Raw genomic sequence first — 22,542 nt, forward strand, 5'->3', positions numbered from 1 at the left:
TTGCTATAACGTACGTTTGTAAGACGGAGACAAGACATGCTGGTACGACGCCCTCTTAATAACAACTTTATAACTACAATAAGGAACCTGTGAATAATGTAGGTGACACGATGTGTGTCTTAATTTGACACACCACCTCCGGCACGTCATCTTCAGGAGACTGACAAGGAGACATTTCCTCAGATCGGAAATGATTAAGCTCGGAAATTTAATATGATGTAGGTACCTATACAATATCGTTCCGCTGCAGATCATTACACTGCACACTGTCACACATTGACGTGAATACTTGTACCAATATATGATTGTTATTCAAAATATATTGTAATTAAGATAGTATGTAACGCAGTGTGTACCTATATAGTTCTAAATCCATTGTGGGTCTGTATATTGAATTTAAATCCAAAAAAAATCTTGATAAAATTGTAACTTAGAAAATTATCTCTGGACTTTGAGTATAGGTATAATCATTGAATATAGAATAGAATTGGTTCTATAATCAATGGTATAATATACCTAGGTATCTATATAATCTGTATACATATTATCTCAAAATTCCAAAAATCATAATTTGAATGACTGTAGGTCCGGGACGGACCCGAGATGTTGTTTATAGTACGATATCGGAGAGTGGATACTGGCGAATTGCGGCACGTTAGTTTTCGATAGACGGATGAGTCACGGCTCGTGCAACGTTTTTTATCTTGAAACTTTTATCAACTGATAAAGAAAAAAAATACGAATATTCCATATTATATAATATTCACGAATTCAGCTGTAGGTACCTATTCGTGTGATCATAAAATTTGTTGACAGTTCGAAATCGAAGCAGCTTATTATTTATGAGGGCTACAAATTCCGTTACCATAAAACCTTTAAAGATGCTATTCGACGGTGGCCTTGCTGTTTGAAGAATTGTCAGTACTTTTAGAAATGATCTCAATTTCTCATACAAATATTATAGTTGAAAGTAACACTCATCACAATCACACAGTAAAACTGTCAAAAATATTCTAAATAGGCAAATTTTGAGTAATTCTCCGAAAAGACTTATCTCGACGTAATAATAATATTAAATATGTTACTATAGGTACAATATAACGTAATAATAATTTGATATTATATGCACATACAATATTATAATTTATATTAAATCGAAGTATATATTATAATAGCTACTATTTAACCCATAAAACGTACACGTGTGTCGTAGACTTATCTTTAAAAATCAAACCCGTATATTATATATATGATAGTATATATATACAACATTTACGTACGTTCGAGTCTTGATAACTTGTATTTTGAGGGGGTTGAAAAATATAATTGCGAGTTATATTGTACAGCATCAAGAGTGTGTAGGAATCTTCCAGGGAAAGAAAATTGGAGTTTTCAAGACGCGACCTGCATCGTAGTAATAATAATATAATATTTTACATTTCGTGGACGGTCGGGGCTGCGTGTATACGAAATTACAACAACAACAACAACAATAATTTATAATAGTTATAAATCATAATATAATATTGCAAACCGCAACAACTGCAACTGCTGCATGAACACTGCGCCGTGCCGCATTAATTAAACGTTGCTGATCCTGAGCATGCTGGACGACGGTCGCCGTTCGGCCGTCACCTGAGCGATGACGTTGTTGAAAGACGGCCGGCGGTCCTTTAGCGTTATGGACGTCGGGCACAGGTGGTCCATGCCGCAAGACGTCCGCCGGCCACCAGCGCCGCCGCCGCCGCTGAATCCGGAACCGCCACCCAGTGACGTGGAGGGTGTCATGAGGAAATCGCGCTTGGCGGACGCCCACGACGACGACGGTTGGCCGAACGGTACGTCGCACAGGCATGGGGCCGGTGGCGTGTTGGTGGACGACGACGACGAGAAGAACCGTTTGTCGGACGCTGGCGACGGGAACAGGCTGCACGACCGGCGTTCCTTGACCGTAGCCACGGACAGCGAACCGTAACCGTGACCGCCGCCGACGCCACTGCCGCAACCGTAACCGCCAAACGACGACGTGGTCGTGGGCGCGGCGCACGACACCCGTCGCTCGGCCACCGCGGCCACTGCGGCCGCGCCCACCGTCATCGGCAACATGGAACGACTGGTCCGGGCGGGGCCGCACTCGTGCTGCACTAGCGACTTGATGTCAGCCGCTGACTTGGCCTTGCGCGGTCGACCGGCCATCAGCGTGCAGTGGCCGGCCAGTTGCGACGGGCCACACGCTCCCGGCAACGCACCACCGCCCGCGAACATGGAGTTCTGCCGTGGCCGGATTTGCAGGGCCCGGTGCGTCGGCTGTATCGTTTGGAAAATGGCTGACGGTTCCAGGCAGCTGTTCACGTTGAATTTGGAGAACGACGTGCGGTGCTGAAAACAAAAAAAATTCGAAAAATCATTTCATTTTCCGGTCATGTCGTAATAGTTATAATACTACTGGACGACAGGACACGTGTTATAACATTACTACGCATTAATATTTATAAATAAAAATTTAAAATTAAAGATAGACTTGGTCGACTATACAGGTCGATGCACTGCCCTCAAAAATGTTTCGTTGTTATTGTCTTTATAATATTATAATGACATTTTTCAATTTGAATCCCAATTTTACTAATTCATATTATTTTTTTTCTGATATTATATTATATTGATTTTATAATTTTATGATTTGTATATGCACAATATAGATTTAATTGTTTTCTGATCTTAAAAGTAATTTTAATTTTATTTTGATTTAAAATAATACTTTTATATTTTTTTGATTTTTACGTACAAACTATTTGTGCAGAATCGTCATTCATGCGTTCCGATGATACGGTGAAACGTGCATAATAAAATGTAATATTAGGTAAGTAGTTATTAATTATGAATATGACCAAGGTATACTAGCTAATGAAAAATATTATAGACTTGTTGACTATTGTAGAATTTTAAGTTTAAATTATTTTTTTTTAAATTTAAAAATGATAAACGTTTATTATTTTGATATAAACTATAGATATTATTTTTTTTTCAATTTCAATATAGATTTGAATAATGTTAAAAATAATTTCGATATTATTACTTTTGATTTTTTTTTAAATTGTTATGGATATTTATTTTGATTACGATTTCAAGTCCTGTTTTATAATAGATATTCATTTTTTACATGCAAAGGAGTCACCGCAAAGGAGTCACCGCAAAGGGGTCACGATGGCAATGCCCCCAGGGGGGTTGTCATTGATCGACGTGGGGTTGGCGTGCGAAGCAAAAAGGGGAAAAGCCCCTTAGCTCATATATATAAATATACATTATATAAATGTTTTGAATTTTCATACTATGACGCGTGAGTATGGAAAATTGTTGAATAATTTATGCATAAGCCACTCAATCGATCGATAAAACCATCAGACGACATTCGGACGATAAGCCTTTTAAGGCCGTCGTAACTTTAAAACCGTTATTATTATATGGTCCCAGATGAAGTTTCTGGTTTATTATAGGAATGGTACCCGTATAATACCGATGATAATTGTGGTATTTAAAATATACCGGGAATACCATAATCATGAATCCGTAGGCTGTAATGAGTATGGTAATATTAAAATCATCAAACGGCCTACTAAATACTATTACTTATTACGACTACCGTGACGAGTAATAATAATAAATACATTGTTATTCATCGTTATGATTTAGGTTAACACACTCGTAGGAATCTAATATTATTGACCAAAAAGCACTAGACATTCGATAAGTACCGAAAATATTATTGGAATTATTCTACCGTGGTTATATCGATCAATAGTTAATCGGTTACCTATATTTTATTCTTATGAATAGTATGGTTATCAACAACAATTCCAGCTGCTTGTATTTAACAATATTATGTAATTGTTAAATAATATGTCAGAAAATACTCAACCCGCGTATACTTGTGAGTATGTTTCCAGGTAGTTTTTATTTATTGTGCCCAGTTCGATTTATTCTCAAAAAGTTTTTCCAGTTGGTTAACTCTCTCCCCGTGTTATTTGAACTGTGTTCTTTGAAAGTTTCGAACGCAACTTTTCTACCGTCGAGGGATGTAGTTTTAACGGCTATATAGCTGTCTCCAGTTATAAAGTTATGGACGATGATCTTCCGATAAGGGGTGAAATGAGAAAACTAGATATTTTATGTTTTTATTTCATTTAATCTCGAGCTTTATTTATTTAATTTTCACAAAAAACTCGTCTAAATTATACTCGCGTATACTCTGATAATGTCTGATAGTGTAATTGTATTTAAACACTCCTAACCTAATCTCAGGGATTATCAATTGAGAATTGCGGAGTAAAAGACTAATAAATTAATTAAACAGTCCATCGTTCCCGCTACTATTAAAATTCAAAATTCAAATGAAAAGTATAAATGTATTGTTCTTTGACGAAGTTGTATTTAAAAAAATTTACATTATAATTACAATCAATGAACAAAGATTTAAAATAAATGTACATTTAATCTTATATTATTTCAATGAACAGTGTACCTATATTAAATTTATCATTATTGTACCTATGTAATCCACATACTGTATCACCGGCTTATATTTAGGTGTAAGGTTCATTAATAACCTAACGAGATTAAAACAACTATACAGCAATAGGTATTACAACAATGGATAGGTATAAACATTACAATTTAATCCGCTCTTTCGGTCCTACTAAGATAGTTTATATTATTTTACGAATTCAATAAAACCAATTAAGTCTAATAATTAAACATTTTTATATTATATAGTTATTTGTATTTTTATATAACGATGTGTGCTTGTAGGTATGTACCAGGTACCTATTAACTTCAAACAGATAAATATTAATAATCTTTATTTTCTGAATATTTTATCTAAATAAATTATGCGAATATACAATATCAGATAATATAAGAAAGTTGTGTTTTCCTAATCTAAAGCTGAAAATACAGTAGGTATTTAATAACCTTTAAACAATTTAAATAATAAGTTATAACAACCAACCCCTTATTTATGAAAACAAATACATTTTTTCTCAAAAAACACGTATTACGCGTAATGGGAACTTAAAATACAAAATAATATTGAGATTTATATACGAGACAATGTTCAAACTAAAAATAATTAAAGATAAACATGGTAATATGTCGATTGCACATATTAGTATATTGGCGCGGTGATGAAATCATAAAACGCATTTTCATACTCGATCCTCAAAAGTTTTAATAAATAATTTTTAATTTTGTTAGACCCTTTAAAGTTGTATGAAGTTATGAATATATTATAGTCTGTGATATGAAAAGTAAAAATAACTATTTATTAATAATTCATTTTTTTACATGAAGAAAATTATAACTGTTAATATTACAAAGTAATATGAATGTCTATTATAGTGCAGTATACTCTATGTGCGTATTATTTTCTTGAAGAAATAAATACAAAGAACAGTACATAATATAGTAATATAAATTATAATAATGTATATAAAATATAAGACATGCTGCCGTGTTATATTATATTTTGTACAAACACTATAACAGTTATTATTATCATGATTCAAATACTATATAATATATAATTATATTATTATACGCCTACTATGACTTTTCTCCATGTAGTGCCTAGGTGAACATGATATTTTTCAGAGGCAAGTCCCACCCACCCATGCACCCGAAACCCAATAAAGGTATTTACTGTCATATTTTGAGCTACCTGTCGTAGTGAATACTAAAACACCAGTTAATACTAAATTATTACCCATTGGCCTTTACCCCCACCCACCCTTAAAAACTCGGAGACGGCCGCATCTCGATTACACCGTACCACCGTACCACCCCGCCACTAGGTGTCGCATTATTAATGTTTTGAATATTATATATTTTTTACTATAGAGTAGAATTTAAAATAAAAGTTTAATACTCAAGTAGGTATCTAAAAACAAAATAAATAAGATTTTGTAAGTTAATTATAAATTAATAGCTAGAATAAAAGTTTAATATTAATTATTAGGTATAATATAACCCGTTACTTATAAGTTACAAGTAACTTTAATGTGGAATTAACGAATAACTATTTCTTTGTTATAAATACATAGAACTTAACTTTTTGAACAGGGAGAAAACAATTATGATAAGTCCGATTAAATATTAATTGCAACCGTTGTCGGCATATGAATTCTCATTATTTGTTTACATTTGGGATAAAAGCTTTCTAAAATATTAAACACAAGTTATTAAAACAAGCGAACTCTCTGCGTAATACGTTTTAAAAAAAAATTACGCCATGTTATATGGATTTTATCAAACTATTTCATTAACATATTTGTTTTATTTTTCTATGAAACTTCTGATAAAAAATGATTTGTATAACAGTTTTTTATTATTATATATTTTGTACGATGGCTTATCCATAGTTATATGAAATGGTTGTTAAAATATTAAGAGCACTAACTAATAAGTTAAGCGTTAAATATTCCTTGTAATATAAATTATACTCCATAGTGTAATAATTTTGATTTCTCGAAATGAGTTTTTGTTTTGTTTATTTTAGTAATTATATTTACACGTATGTTAATAAATCATGATATTGTCGCTGTCTTTATAATTTGTGTGTTGCTTACGTTTATTATTATAGTTAAATGTTTCCACTGCGATGGTATAAAATCCAATATAACTGGTCAACTAGTGTGATATAATAATCTTGTCTGGAATTTGCTCGTACACACTCTTTTTGATCTCGGTTAACACTGAACATAAAAATAATGAATTCTCAAGTTATATAGGTAGGTACCCTAAAATAATCATTAATTCCACATGTTTGAATGCATCTGAAATGCGATTTAGACGAGTGTTTGGCCTGTCGATTCATATAGTGAGTTATTTCCGGCAAACTTTTGTTTTTCATTACAGAGTTTCAAATTTTTACTTTCTACAACGCTTAACATTGGGCATTATTGAGCGTTTCTAAATGTATATAATATTATATAATAATGTGTTCAGTACATGAGTTGACGACAGTTACTCGATTTACGCACTCTGAAATAAAAACATTTTTTGCACAAAGATTGTTGACGAAAATGTTTGATTATTACGATATTTTATTACATATTGCGACCAACTTCACCTATTCATGTTTTTTTCGTTCAGAATTTTGCTTTAAATCACTACTATTTTCGAAAGAATGGACTATAAATTAGAATAAACTAATTAATATAAATTAGTGTGGAAACGCTGACACCATAAATCTATCTTCCAGCATCCAGCTATAATATAATAGCCTATACGCCACGACCTAGGACCACAAATTGGAACAGCATCGTGTTGATGAAAGGTGGTCGTTTCATCCGACTGAATTATTTGCCCTATTCATGGCGCTCGAATTCGATTGTTCATGAGACGATTTTTCAACATTCAAGTTAGTGCCGTTTTCGACCATTGAACGGACGTATTATTAATCTTTCATTGAACTTTCACTTATATTTTAAACTAAACAAATGTGTTTAATAATATTGAATGCAAGCCGTAGGTAGTTTATCTTAATTTGATTTTTGTTAGGATAGCCAATGATTACAAGTCTTGATATTTAATAAATTGAACACAATTTTTCCGCTTTCGTTTTAAGTTCTGAAGGAAGACTGACTAATTGTATCGGCAGCTGGTCTATTGTGTGTTGCTTAAAATTACGTAATCGTAAAATTAACGATTATCTTCTATCGATAGTTACGAGATAGTAACAAGATACACTTGACCTATATTGTTATAATATAATTGTAAAGAAAATGTTCAATTTAGACAAATCGAAACATTTTTAAAAATATATTATGCTTCTATAATAATTACTATTAGTTTCCAATTTAAGATGTAACTATATTATAACAAAATTATTTTAATTAAATTTGAAAAATGTTATCACGTTTTAGAGTGTTTTAGGTACCTATATAAAAACTTAAGTCCCGAAAGTAACTTTTAAATTATTGTAAGATACTTTATAACAATATTAATAAAGTTCATTAATAATTTTATTTAAGTTTAACATTTAAAATTGATATATATTTTTTTAATCTTTTAATTTGTCAATCTTGATATTTTTTATGTTTCTAATGTATGCCAAAAGGTAAAATTTGGTATTAAAATATAATTTGTATTATTATGCAAATACAATAAAATAATAATACAATATTATGAAACGGTTTTATAATAGTAACTATTGTTTTTTTTTCTATTGGTTATGTTATGAGAACTTTATAAATTTAAGGTTTATATAGTGATGATTATTTTACTTTTTATTTACTTTTGTAGTATAGCTTATAATTATACATATTATCAAACGAAAATATTTATCCATATACCTAAATTTCAAAAGCAATATATTTGTATGTTTGTAAATTGGTAATATTTCCTTTACTTAGACTTAACTTCTTTATCGAATGTACCGGCATTAGAAATATTTTATGAACTTGAATATTTGAATATTCTTACTCATTTTTTTTATATTTGAACGTGTAAAGAAAACTTATTTTTAAATATTGTTTTATCTATTATTATTTATTAGTGGAAAAAAAAAAATTTTAAAAAACTTAGCACAAAAATATTTATAATATTCTAAAATAAAATTGTTTCCCAAGATCTTGAAATGATCCGTAGCAAACATTTTCAAACACACTTTATTTTAGAAGAAAAAAAATAACGTACTGATCATACTATCAGAACGTATTTAGTGTGACATTGTGAAGTGAAATGTTGAATTAAAAAAATTTGAAATAAAAACAAATAATAATATTAGATAGGACTGTACAGCAGGAAAACTGAAGAATTTTATTTTTGATTAAAGTATAATCTACAATAAACTTTCTATCGTCATACAATTTGAATACTTCAAACATATACTAGAACGATATATGTTTATGTAATATACATATACATTTTTTAAATAAGATATTTATAAACATTTATCGTAACAACACCATTTAAGTTTTTCTTTCATTATAGAACTTATTCGACGATTTCATGAATTTTCAGAATATACAGCATATAGCCCAGGAGTTACGGTCAGTTTGATCTTACCCATTTTGGCTCACTTGTTTTTTTTTTATAGTCAATAGAATCGGGCCTCCTGAATACAACGAAAAATCGTCAGAAGTGTAATCCAGCTGGGGTGGAAGGGATTAAAAAAAAATTAATTGATTTTAGCACGCCTGCCACGAACACCAAATGATTTTAGAGATTATTTAAAGATGTTATAAAAAAATCAGGAGACAAAATAATCGGAATCGATAGTTTATAGACTTCAGAAAAAATGTTGTATATGTTTGAGACCTAATTTTTGTCTGCCGATTTTTTTATAACATCTTTAAATAATCCCTAGAATCATATTGCGTTATTGTTGGTAGCAGGCGCGCTATAATTGGTTGATTTTTTTCAATATCCTCACCCTCCGAGCCTGTCTTCTACACTTCTGCCGATTTAGTGTATTGTATTTTGCAGGACGCCGATTCTATAGACTATAAAAAAATTGAGTAAGCTAAAATGGGTAAGGTCCAACTGTTAGTAGCTCCTATAATGGTACAAAATAACCTAAACTCATAATAAGAAATTATGAACTTTAATATGCTGTACTTGAACTCACGATTTCGAATCAATACGCTTGTAACAATGTAGATTGTTGAATCAAAATAAATTGAATTAACTATCTTTTATAAGTCTCGATAGAACGTCACACTGAATCGAATCACTTTAAATTTCAGGTTCTCGAGCTGCAGACGTGCGGTATAGCTGCAGACGTAGTTCATTACATGGTGACTTTTAATTTCCTCTATTTTAACTTGTATTTAATAACAGTTATTCAACAATGACAAGACATGATTCAATAATAACTTATAAAATCTTATGAAATTATGATTAGTAAAAATGTGGATTGCGTACAACTTTCACGACGATTCATTATTTTATTTTTCATCTTAAATATCGATCGTACAGGTAATAATTGATACGTCATCATAAAAACATTGACACAAAGTTTTACGTCCACGACGAACATATCAGACGATTGGTATATTGTTTGATTATTGATGGATTCTATAAGAAGTTAAATTAATGTAATTATATATTATAGTTTATGTATTACATTTTGCGCTGCATGTATAAAACAGTATTTCAAATATGTCGGTGAGAGAGATTTTTAGAACCTTTGATGTACGAAGAATCCTTTTCAGGTAACCTACCGGTTTCCCTAGTGGTGAATTACAAGGGTCGTACCCGTTGTATATTTTCGATCAAACGAAAATTGCATTTACCACATTTGAAACGTTTTCAGTTATTTTTATTTTTATTTTTTTGTTACTTATTCGTCGAAAAAAAGGTAAGAGGAGAAAAACAGTGGGCGATAGCGGTTGTTATAGTTTAGTAGGGATAATACGTGGGATACTCGACGAAGCGATTCCACTTATATAGTATCGTAATATTATATAGGTAGCACAATTTTTACTGGCTTATACATTATACATAACCTATACACTCGCGTAAAATTAAAATTGTAAGACCTATTTTGCAATGCTCGAAATAACATACTACAACGTGGTTTTATAGTTTATTCGAATAAAAAATTATAAAATATTAACTCTAATGGAATATTGAAAAATATTTACACAATAACGCGATATTCAGCAGTGGTTATATTATTACCTTAGCTACAGAGTGGAATGAAATGCAAATTTTTTCCTTTACTTCCCCGATCTTCTGATTATCTTTACTTTTTATTATTCGCTTATACAAATCTCAATGACTGATATCGTTTCAGTGTGTTTGTGTAAAATAGGTACTAAAATGTTATTAAAAGTAAACACTTCACCTATATACATCCGACACAATAATAATAATTGTTAACTACGTTATTGTAATATAATTAATTTATCGAAAACGCAACTGTATGGCCGCTGCCAAAGTTGATTACAAAGAGTAAAAACACAAGGAAGACAACTCGATGTTGTTCTTCTCTTGAAAAACAATAATCAAACATAAGTGTTTCTCGGCGTAGACTGCAGGCAACCACCGGAATCATATTACATACTATCAAATTCTCGGATAATACAGTCACAAATTAACAAACGGATATTATTCATCTCGAGCTAAATTAATGCGTAATTGAGAAAAATCTCATCATTCTCGAGTCATAATAATAACGCTTAAGGGAAATGATTCGATAACATAAAAACAAAACATTTTTAACAGGTATTATTGTACAATATCGTATAATATATTCATCGTGCATATTGCTTGATAAAAACACCATAAACATTTTTTCGAGTCGATACATTTAAATGGCGGTTGCGGTTTTATTCAATTTCGTATTATCTACCGCTAAAATATTGCGTCTTACCAACCATAATATAGCATGATATATTATTATATATAGCTAGTAAATAAACTGTTCAACGAGTTGACGCTAAGCCATAAGACACGTGTATTTAAAACGCAATAATTACAACCTTTAAGCTCGACGTTTAAACCTATCGTGTATGCGGAATTTCACCTAATTAGAATTCATCGTCAAAAATGTTGTGCATATTATGGTTTTACTGTAATACGCTCAGGAAGCAAAAGATTTCAAGAGGATTGTTTTCGCCCCGATTTAAAATGAACGAGCTCTCGTCATGCGTTATTATATAAACAAACAGCTAAATATAATTATTCACAGTCGCGGATAAATGGAAGGCGTAGAAACGATGCTTCTCAATCTCCCTCCCCCCCTCACAAAAAAAATAAGAGGTTTATAATATGTATTGCTATCTGATAATATTATATTGTATTATGCGTGCATTATTAAAGTGTATAGTAATTAATAATGATGTGCAGGTGTTGTGAATTTTTGTTATGGTATTAATCAAGGCTGGGAATTAACCAGTTAAAAGTTAAAATTAAGTTAAAACGTTAATAGTTAATTAACTCGTTACTTTTTTTTTCAAAATAAGTTTTAACTTAATAAGTTACTTTTTTTTCAAGATTTACGTACTAACTTAAAAAGTACCTATGTTAAGTTAATTTTCGTTCGAAGAATAATATACATTTTCGAATGGGTTTTTGCTTTGATGTATCATTTTAAATTTCTCCAGTAATTTTTTTGAGGGTAAATAAAAACTATCTAACATAACATATTATGTGTCTGGAATTTTTATTTTTGGAAATTAGCTATTTTTAACTTTCAACTTAGTTAAGTTACTTTTTTTCAAAGTTAAAATACGAGTAACTTTTAACTTAACTTAACTTTATTATTTTAAAATAACTTAACTTAATGAGTTAAAAAAATAATCGTTAACTTGCTCAGCTTTACTAGGTAATTATTGTTCGATGTAAATACAATAATAAAAATTCACAACACTTGCACATCATTAAATCGTTTTATTATAAGTACCTACTACCTACCTACTATTATATTGAGATTTGTATTCTTATATTTGATATATCAAACAATGATAAAAACGATATACCTAGTTAATATTTTTGTTGGGTGTTGTGGCTTACCAAATATATATACTGTTTAGCGAATCAATCTGTTCATAATTCAATAAATGTATTGTTACACAAACTGACAATGCAAAAGCCTCAACACGGCATTCGACAAAAAACTAGATATTTCATCGTGGTTTTCATTTTTTAAATTCAATCATTGGCAACTCTAAACTGTATAAACATAAAAATATTCGTAATTGAAACGAAATTTATGTGTGAGCCTATATTCCGGGTTGAAAAATGAAGATGCTGATCATCCACGAATATAAAATAATCTACTGGTATAATTACGGTCTAGTCGTTTTTAAGTCTATATAGAGTTCGAACAAACAAACATTCATTTTTATGTATTAGTTTAAGGGATGTCATGAACATTATGATTACAATAGCTGATACGTTTCCATTGTTTTTGTATAGTTGTATAATTATTAATTACTTATATATTGACGCAATGGTGTCCTTGAAATGTGTATACATTTTTTTAATTACACTTGGTTGACAGGTCTTCACATTGTACCCATATAAGTACAACGGTATCTAGAACATACTGAAACTAGAACGACGGCGTGCGGGCGAAGGACATGCCACACTCTGAGCTCTTGGGAGTTGGGTAGTATAAACCATCGTTTCTGGAGAATATGTGTGTTCATGTGTAATATACATATACTGTATAGGTATGATAATATAATATGGTAAGTAACGTGCCCGAGGACGCCGACGCTGCATAATATATACTAAATATAGTACAACTGCAGACATCGAGGACGGCTATTCCTTCGGTGCACGTGCAGTAAGTATACCTACAATACGACAGGGTTTGCGGACGGGTAGGGTGTGCAGTATAACTCTCAATCGGAATTCGAGTATTGGAATTTATAGCCTAACAGAGCACGCCCATTTTGGCGTACGTGGAAATGGGTGTTTTTTGAGACTGCAATATTGAGTAAATAATAATATACTCGACAGACTGTAGGCTCAAAACACCCTAATGTAGTTGTACACGTTCCAAAAACATTTTTTCCACACCTTCATTCTTTTGTTTATTGTTCCGGTTGATTTTGCATCGTTACTGCAAAGAAGTTTAACGTAGCAGCACATACACACACACACACACACACACACACACGTGGGTCTGATAGATGCTGTCAAGAATGTTTGCGCGTAATTTACCATGAAATATAAAGTACTATAGCGAAAATACAGATATTCTATGCTGTTGACGACGATTCGGAAGTTTTCTACTTTTTATCGGTTTCTGTAGAATCCCTTAGAGATTGATTCGATAAATCCCCAAAAATGTCAACTACTTTGCGTAAAAAAAAAACTTTGTCGTTCCTTATTCAGTGTGTTTTTACAGAGGAAGATAGAGGACACTGAATGACTGTTCTACATGTTTTATGATATACAACATTTTACTATTTTAATTTTAATCACATAGAATGTGGTAAAAATTCAATATGGGGACATATGGTCTTAAATATTTAGACTTAATAATTCTAAAAATGTATTATTTGATATTTGCATTACCCAGGTAGGGTACCTACTCTAAAATGCTTAGAACACGATAAAAGTATATAAACATAAACATTATAATCAAATTCATATTTTAATTTATCGAAAAACACACTAAACATCGTAACGTGTATGGAGCTAATTGCATTGGTAATTAAAATTCTACATCTATCATTATAGACAATATTATAATTTTTATCGATTATCTCTGTAAACTATGCCACTAGATAAAGATGCATAAATACCCTTGGATAATCAAACTAATTAAATAATAATTCCACTAAAATGTGTTTTGAAAAAATTCTTATATGGCTTAGGTCTAAAATTAAAATAGAGAGAGAGTAAAGTTGTCTGAATTAAAAATAATATTAATAATATAATAATATATTAATAATAATAATAATATAAAGACAATTTTAACACCTCGTGAAAGTATCTCCAAATATGATTTGATTTTTTCAGAACAAAATATTTTTTTTTCCACATAACTACCAAATGTATGGCAATAACCAACAAATGGCTTGAAAAAGTGTAGAAAAAAGTTCAGTGTACACAACATTATGAGAACAGCCTAAGTTTAGAATTAGATTAAGCAAATATTAACAGCTCTTGTATTTAGTATAACAGTCATAATGAATACAAAACGTAAACTTGTGTTATATATTTTGTAATAATCTTTAATTTAAATAATAAAAAACTTTTTATGAAATCAAGTTCAGCACTAAATATTAATATTTTACAATATAACTATCGTATATTAAAATTAAATATAATTTTTTGAAATAATTTATTCAATTATTATTATATTTGAAATTAACTAAATATCCATACAGATTTTCTAATTTGTCACAATGTCAATTTATGTGAAAAACTTTGAGCAATATTTTTACATGTTGTTAACAATATTTTTGTAAAATAATATTTCTTACCTAAAAAAAATTAAGTTTTTACTTTCGTGAAAAATGCATGTGTTGGAACAATACAAGAGTACATTATAAAATATTAGAATTTATTTTATATCAATAAATAATTGTTATCCTAATATAATATATTTTGATCAATATCACTTTACTATAAACTATAAATGAGGTATTATTGACCATTTTGTTTTACATTACCATTTTACAACATTTATCACGTGGCGTGTTAAATATAAAATATACTATGTTAATAAGTACAAATGGTTGGAATCAATTGAATCATTTTTCATCATAAAAATATAATAACTTGTCTTTTTTGCATCTTCAAATGACAAGTAATAAACTGTTTTATTTAAATTTTTTTTTTATGTTTTTTGTTTAGAGTTTCTGCACCTTTCTTGCAACTCGATCAATAAAAAAGTCAAGATTTTCTTTTCGAATAGTTTTATACTTTTATCTAGGTTAAATGGTAAATGAAAGAGATACAGCTCGTTCAAAAGTAAAATTAATTTTAGTGTTCAAAATATTATAACTTTATAATTTATTGAAAATATTTTGAATGATAAATTAATAAACAAAACGTGTAAACAGATATTATTTTTTTCGTATTTTTAAATTTGTAAATATTTTTAACCGATTGAAGTTTACAATAAACTACCTGCTCACTGCTGATTTTTATAGTTTCTTTAACGATATTGTAAACCGCTTCAGTACCTAAGAAACTAAATTAACACGTGTTATTTTTTTGTTACATATTCAATAAATATTATGGGTACGGTTAAATCTGAATCGGTTTTGGATGGAAAAAATAATTACCTACACATCCTTGAAACTTGATTTAAAATTGAAAACAATCTGTAAAAATATTGTGACGTTGAGTTTTTTAAATTAAACATTAAAGAAACCATTCTGAACAACAGATAGATGAGAAAGTTAAGTAAAATGGACACTTTTAAGAACAGAAAGAAAATCATTAATAAATCCACGGATAATGTATGGCAGTGGTTAAACAATGAAGCGCCGTTGAAAAAACAGAACATAATGCGTTATGACGCTCTTAGAATTTGATACTTTTATTTGTTTTTCTAAGAAATAATTTCACTTTAAGTACAAACATTTAACTATACAATTTTAATTTTGGCGGACGTTAATGTTATCATCAAACCAAACTAAACTCCAATTATTTTTGTACTCTGAACTGAAAACAATAACTTAGTATTAGAAAATTCAATATAAAACTTTACGATGAATAAAACGTATATTATACCATTAATACCATAATTATTTTTTAATACTTTTAGTTACAAAGATAAAATTATTATTACTCGTGTTTGTCTCTGTCGTCAGATAACACATTTTATGAGAATTTGTTTATGGTCACGTAACTATAATTAAACACCTTTAAATATTAGGCACCTAATGATATTATAATATATAGGTAGGTAGGTAGGTACTCTAATAAATTAATTTTTATTTCGTGTAACTAGTATATTATATTACTATAAATTATAACTTGCTAAATATATATATGTTTAAAGATATTAGGGAGGTTACAAATAATTAATTGAACTATTATACTTTGTGTGAAAACACAAATTTAATTATGATGATCACAAACGATTTTCAAGTATATTTGTTTTTCAAGTTCCCCAAGGATAATTTTATAAAATTAAGTTTTAGGTATATTATAATGATTTGTAACGACATTAAAAATTGATATTATATTTTTCATTCTTATATGTCATGCGTATACTTTTCAAGTTATACTGTTGTATAATTATTACTTTAAATTACTTTATACATATTGTATACATTATTTTCATGTCTCAGGAGACAAATTAGTTAAAATACAATATGATATTTTCTTGGCTTATTGCCGAATTTGTTTAGATTAATGTAAATACAGCTCACATATTATTTTAAGTGTTGACATTGAGTTTCTCAATGGTACCTACAGTGATTACAATTTATGACATTTCGAACTCTTGCAAATAAATTCCAAACTGTTTTATTTGAAATAAATATTAATAAACCTGCGACTATCTTATAATCTAATATAACTAATTAATTAAAATTTAACACTTTATGCGCAAATTAATATGATATATAATACAATATATTATTATGAATAATGAATAGAGATAAATATTTAATCACAAATATACTACCTATAATAACCGTATGTTATAGTTTTGTTTCGAAATATTTTGTTGTTATACTTAACGGTTGTATGAAAATATAATATAATATTCAATAAATAGTAGTTCGACTTATGCAAAATAGAAAGTTAGTTACAAAATCAATATAAATACCAAACGAATATATTATTTTTTTAAGTTTTAAAAAAAGTCCTTTTTGTGTACATTCGCCTTTTATAATAGTGTGTCCGTGTTTCATAATAGTATTACCTATAGTATATTATTGATTATTGAGAGCTAATATTTCGTCGTACCTAACATAATATCAATAACACGGACTACGTGTAACTACCTATATAGCGAACACTATACAGCAGAAAACAGAACCTACACGTACCTACCTTTACATTCCCCGCTGAAGTGCTTACCTTATATATAAGTACTAATTAATCATATTTAACGCAGTACATGTTTTTGTTTCGTTCGGTCTTGTCAGTTGTACGCGAGTACCTATATCAGTATTGTACATTGTAGGTACGATATATTATTACCTATAAATACATTGCGATTGCGATTTCATGTATTTTGTATGTGGGTATATATTGTTCAAATTTACAAGGACGTCGAAAATATACCGACGACAGATGTTCGATCCTTATGTACACTATCAGTAACCCAACTAACCTCCCACAGTATAATACACGGCAAGGTGTACCTAACAGAAACATCTGATAAATAACTTTTGTCCTAATCGACACTTACAATTTTTTTTAGTATTGTATAATTTATATAGACGATTGCGCCACAACTTCAGTTTAACATTTTTTGTTTTTACATTTTAATACTGAAATAAAAATGTTTTCGGAGTAAATTAATTCGAAACGTAATACACTTTTTCGCAATATTCTTTTTGTGAGTTTTCAGACATAAGTGAATCTTAGTTTACCATCCATATAACTTTCATATTTCGTTTCTCATACGCTTACGACTTAACTAGTATATCAATTTTCATTTTTCATTTGTCAGGTCTTCTATTACACCCCGTATAATATTATTTATTTAGAATTATCGATCAGTTCATGCTGTTTATAATACAGCAGAAATCAGAACCTACTCGTACCATTTCATTCCCTGCAGTAGTACGTACCGATACTACCATTGATCATATTTTTACTTAGTAAGCACATGTTTTTGTTTCGTTTGGTCTTGTAAGTTGTACGCTACTAATGAGTACCTATAGTAGTATTATACATTGAGCCATATATATTATTGTTGCCTACATATATAAATATATTTTGATTGCGATTTTATGCATTTTGTACGTATTTCAAATTTAGTAAGACGTTGCAAATATATACGCACGACAGATGTTCGATTCTTATGTGCACTTTTAGTACCTAACCTAATTAACCTCCCTACGGCGCATACAAGGTGTAAAAGAATGAACTGACAAATGAAATAACTTTTGTTCTCATCGATAATTCATTTTTTTTTTTTTTTTGCATAATTTATATAGAAAATTGCGCTACAAGTGCAATATAACATATTTAATTTTTATTTTTAATTCTGAAAATACAAATTTTAAAACCGTATTAAATTAATTTGAGAAAAATTCAATATTGCCCATCTATTTGTAAGTCACAGTGAATTTTAAATCATTTACTATCCATATAATTTTCATATTTTTTTAATATGTTTAATACTAGTATCAATTTTTCATTTTTCATTCGCCTGGTGCTTATGTCACAACCTGTATAATAATAATTTATTTATAATTATCGATCCATTCATACTGTCTATACAGAAGAAAGCAGAACCTACACATAACACGTAACTTAACATTCCCTGCAGAAGTAGGTACCTACCTACCTACTAATTAATCATATTTAACGCAGTAGATGTTTTTGTTTCGTTCGGTCTTGTCAGTTGTACGCGAGTATAATAGCAGTATTATACACTGCGTGATATATTACCTATATACATTGCGATTCCGATTTCATGTATTTTGGACTCGGTTCAAATTTACCAGGGCATCGCAAATATACGTACGATTGCAGAACCAACGATCCTTATGGGCACTAATAGTAACCAAACTCGCCTCCCCACAGTATACCTATATAATATTATTTATTTAGAATTATCGATCCGTCCATGCTCTCTGGAGTAGGGTGCCTCCTACATATATTGCAGCTATCCAAAGTAAATAATATACAAAGCTCTGATTTTCGTATCATTTGTATGTGTAGCCGAAACCATATCCTATTTCCAAGATGGCGAAACACAGGTGTCTCTCAAATGAACCGTGCAAATTACACAAATACGCACTCTGAAACCTATACGGCAGCCGTCGCCACCACCATAATAGTGCTCGTCAAATCCGAAATCCAATATAACGCCATATTACCTAAACGCTATATCATATTGCTCGCTAACCGTATTTTCTGAATACCATCAGACTATCTATGTATAATATGCATCCTTTCGCTCTTGTTTTCATAATATACTGTTTTTTTGCTATCCCATTTTATTGGAATTCGAATACTCGAGAAAATCTGCTTATATATTATATATAATATCATAAGACACAAACAAATATTTTTTTTTCACCCATATACTATATTATAATATTATAATAGGTAAATGTAATGTTCTTGAATCTTGATGTACACATGATACGATTCTATACATCGGCACATAATTTTCATTTTGCATTCAAATAGAACAAACCTTTTTCCTTGTAATTTTCAATTATTTACTGTACATGATATTTCACACAAAACAAATTCAATACAACTTGATAAATAAAATGAAAAATGGCCGAAAATTGAATTAAATATTGTGTAACAACGGGGTCTATACAACTATTTTTCAATCGAAAGTGAAAAAAATCATTTACGATATTACGTTGAAAATATATAGATAATGATTAATGAACTATTAGATACTTTCAATACTTAAGACGCTTTCAATTAACTCGATAAATTCTATATCGCAAAAAGTACCTATTCGTGACTTCGCATGATTTAAATAACTCGCATACTGACTAATATACATTATAATATACAATACAATATAATATACAACAACACACCAAATTGTACAAAATTGTGTGGCAAGTGAGGAGACGTGGAAGTGAGCTATTTCAGTCACAGGTAACGTTCTCTTCACCCAAGGCAGAAATTGCCTTCCCATACGAGCCATAAGTTATACTAATTCTTTTAACGCCACTGAAACCACGCTTATATCGAGATTACAGTAATAATGAACTTTTATTACCATTCTCTCGGTACTTACATAGTTTCGCCAAACTATTTGATAGAATAGCACGACAGTAACCCACCCCTAACAGTTAGAATTTGATAAATTACCTATACTTGACGAATGGGTTACGTTCGTGTTTATTAATCTGATTTGGACAGAAACTTGTCTGACTGCTGTAGCAGACAGAAAGAAAACTTTTACTTTCGGCTAGACGGAAAAAGGTCGTTGTCCACCGCGTCAACCGGCATCAAAAATTAAAATGTTGGTAAAACGTGACCAAAAATATCTTACTAATTGTATTATTATTAATTTTTTTTGAATGAATGAATGAAACTATTGTTTACAATTTACATAGCTCATTATTTGTTCAATTGCGGTGAAATAGTATTAGTTACAATAAATTAAATATATAAGAATATCTAATATACCTATATAGGTAGATAATACCAAGGCTGGGCATTAACGAGTTAATAAATTAAAGTTAAGTTAAAAAGTTAAGTTACTTTTAACTAAGTTAATTAACGCGTTACTTTTTTTTTTAGAAGTAACTTCTAACTTAACGAGTTACATTTTTCCCCATGTTATTCAGTAACTTAACGAGTTAATTCATTTTATTGGCACTTTAAGTTAATTTTTTCCTAAACCACATATTTAAAATAAATTCAATTTTGTAAAATTAATTATATAAAAAAAAAAACCAAAATATTAAATATATTTTAGTAAATAATAATTTATAATAATAGTAAGTTGTTATATTGCATATTGCATATTCATAGAAAATATTATATTATAACTATATCATAACCAGATATGTTATAACATATAGGGGTAACCGCGTCATTAATAAAATAAAAATATAACAATTTACTTACCTATTCGGGCTAGTCACTTTTTTCAACTAACTAGTTAAAGTTAAGTTACTTTAATATAAAAAGTAATCAAGTTAGAGTATAAGTTAGTTTCTGAAATTTACCAAATTTTTAACTTAGTTGGTTAGATAGAAGTTAGTTTGGTAAAAATAGTAACTTAAGTTAGAGTAGAAGTTAGATGTTGGTTTTTTTTAGCTTAAAATATAAATTTAAAAAACTATTTTTTCAAATGTAAAGCATTATATAAATTAATTATTAAGTAAGTGGGTAGGTAACTAACTTGAATTATTAGTGATGAATGAAAAATTAAATTAAACAACTGTCAACTGATAATTTGATAAAATGTATCAAATAGGTAGACAATAACCTTAATTTCTTGAAATATCAGTCATTAGAATACAATAAAATAAGAAATTGAATTATTCAATAAATGAAAAAATAAACTACAAAAATAACTAGTTACTTATTATTTTTAACGAGTTAGATTAGATTATTTTACACATTAAATTCAACTAATTAAGTAACAAAATTAATATGAATTAAAACTAACTAGTTAGTGCCCATCTTTGTCCAATTTATATCAAAGGCATTTAGAATAAAGGAAAAAGATATATCGAAAAAATATTGATTATATTATCATTTTGTTTTTTTTTCTATATACCTACTATAATACATGGCAAATATCCATTACCTAATCTAAAAATGATAGGTTTCATTAAACAATAAAATAACTTTTAGTTTTGTACTTCAGCAGTATAACTAAAAAATAAAAATAAGAATTTAATAAATAATTGTTGTAAACTTGTACCTATATAATGTTGGAAAAAATTAGATACATTCAGTTTTACCAAATCAACAAACATCTTGTTACTAAGTGCATATAAGTGTTTGGAAAATATATTATTCGTTTCTGTGTCACAGTTATTACCAATTAGTATTAATTTGTTACGTCTTGCGAACATAACGTATAAATTTATCTACTTTTGTCTAAAAGTTAAATCGTTTTTTCATATTATAATATTCTGTTTATTCAACGTTCATCGTAAAACAACCATGTCAACATATAATGCAACGCAAGACAGTAGTTCATCTGTTAACCAGAAACTCTCCGAGAACGAAATTATGCAAATGGTTTTTATTGATCTTCGGTCAAATAGACCGAAACCTTTAGATGGTTGCGATTTCAACAGCTTGCCGGTTCATAGACGGTTTATATCTTCACCTAACATGGCCGTGCAGACAAATCCTGCAGCCAAAGTAACAGAGTTTAGATGGAAATCGTTGCCAAATATAACACTTTCCTGCTGTGGACAATTTCCAGGAAAGTAAACAGAAATC

The 22,542-nt window shown here is 29.5% G+C and overlaps 1 protein-coding gene across 1 annotated transcript in view; it reads right to left on the bottom strand.

The window, feature by feature from the left end:
* Positions 1 to 6: 6 nt before the first annotated feature.
* LOC100569377 overlaps positions 7 to 22,542 on the bottom strand; it is an 81,117-nt gene continuing 58,581 nt past the window's right edge. The window contains exon 4 of the mRNA XM_029486912.1: positions 7 to 2,379. Within this exon, the coding sequence (XP_029342772.1) occupies positions 1,582 to 2,379 (798 nt within the window). The 3' untranslated portion in view covers positions 7 to 1,581. The remainder of the gene's footprint in view (positions 2,380 to 22,542) is intronic.

Source organism: Acyrthosiphon pisum, chromosome A1 (assembly GCF_005508785.2).
Source record: "Acyrthosiphon pisum isolate AL4f chromosome A1, pea_aphid_22Mar2018_4r6ur, whole genome shotgun sequence".
NCBI classification, from domain to species: domain Eukaryota; kingdom Metazoa; phylum Arthropoda; class Insecta; order Hemiptera; family Aphididae; genus Acyrthosiphon; species Acyrthosiphon pisum.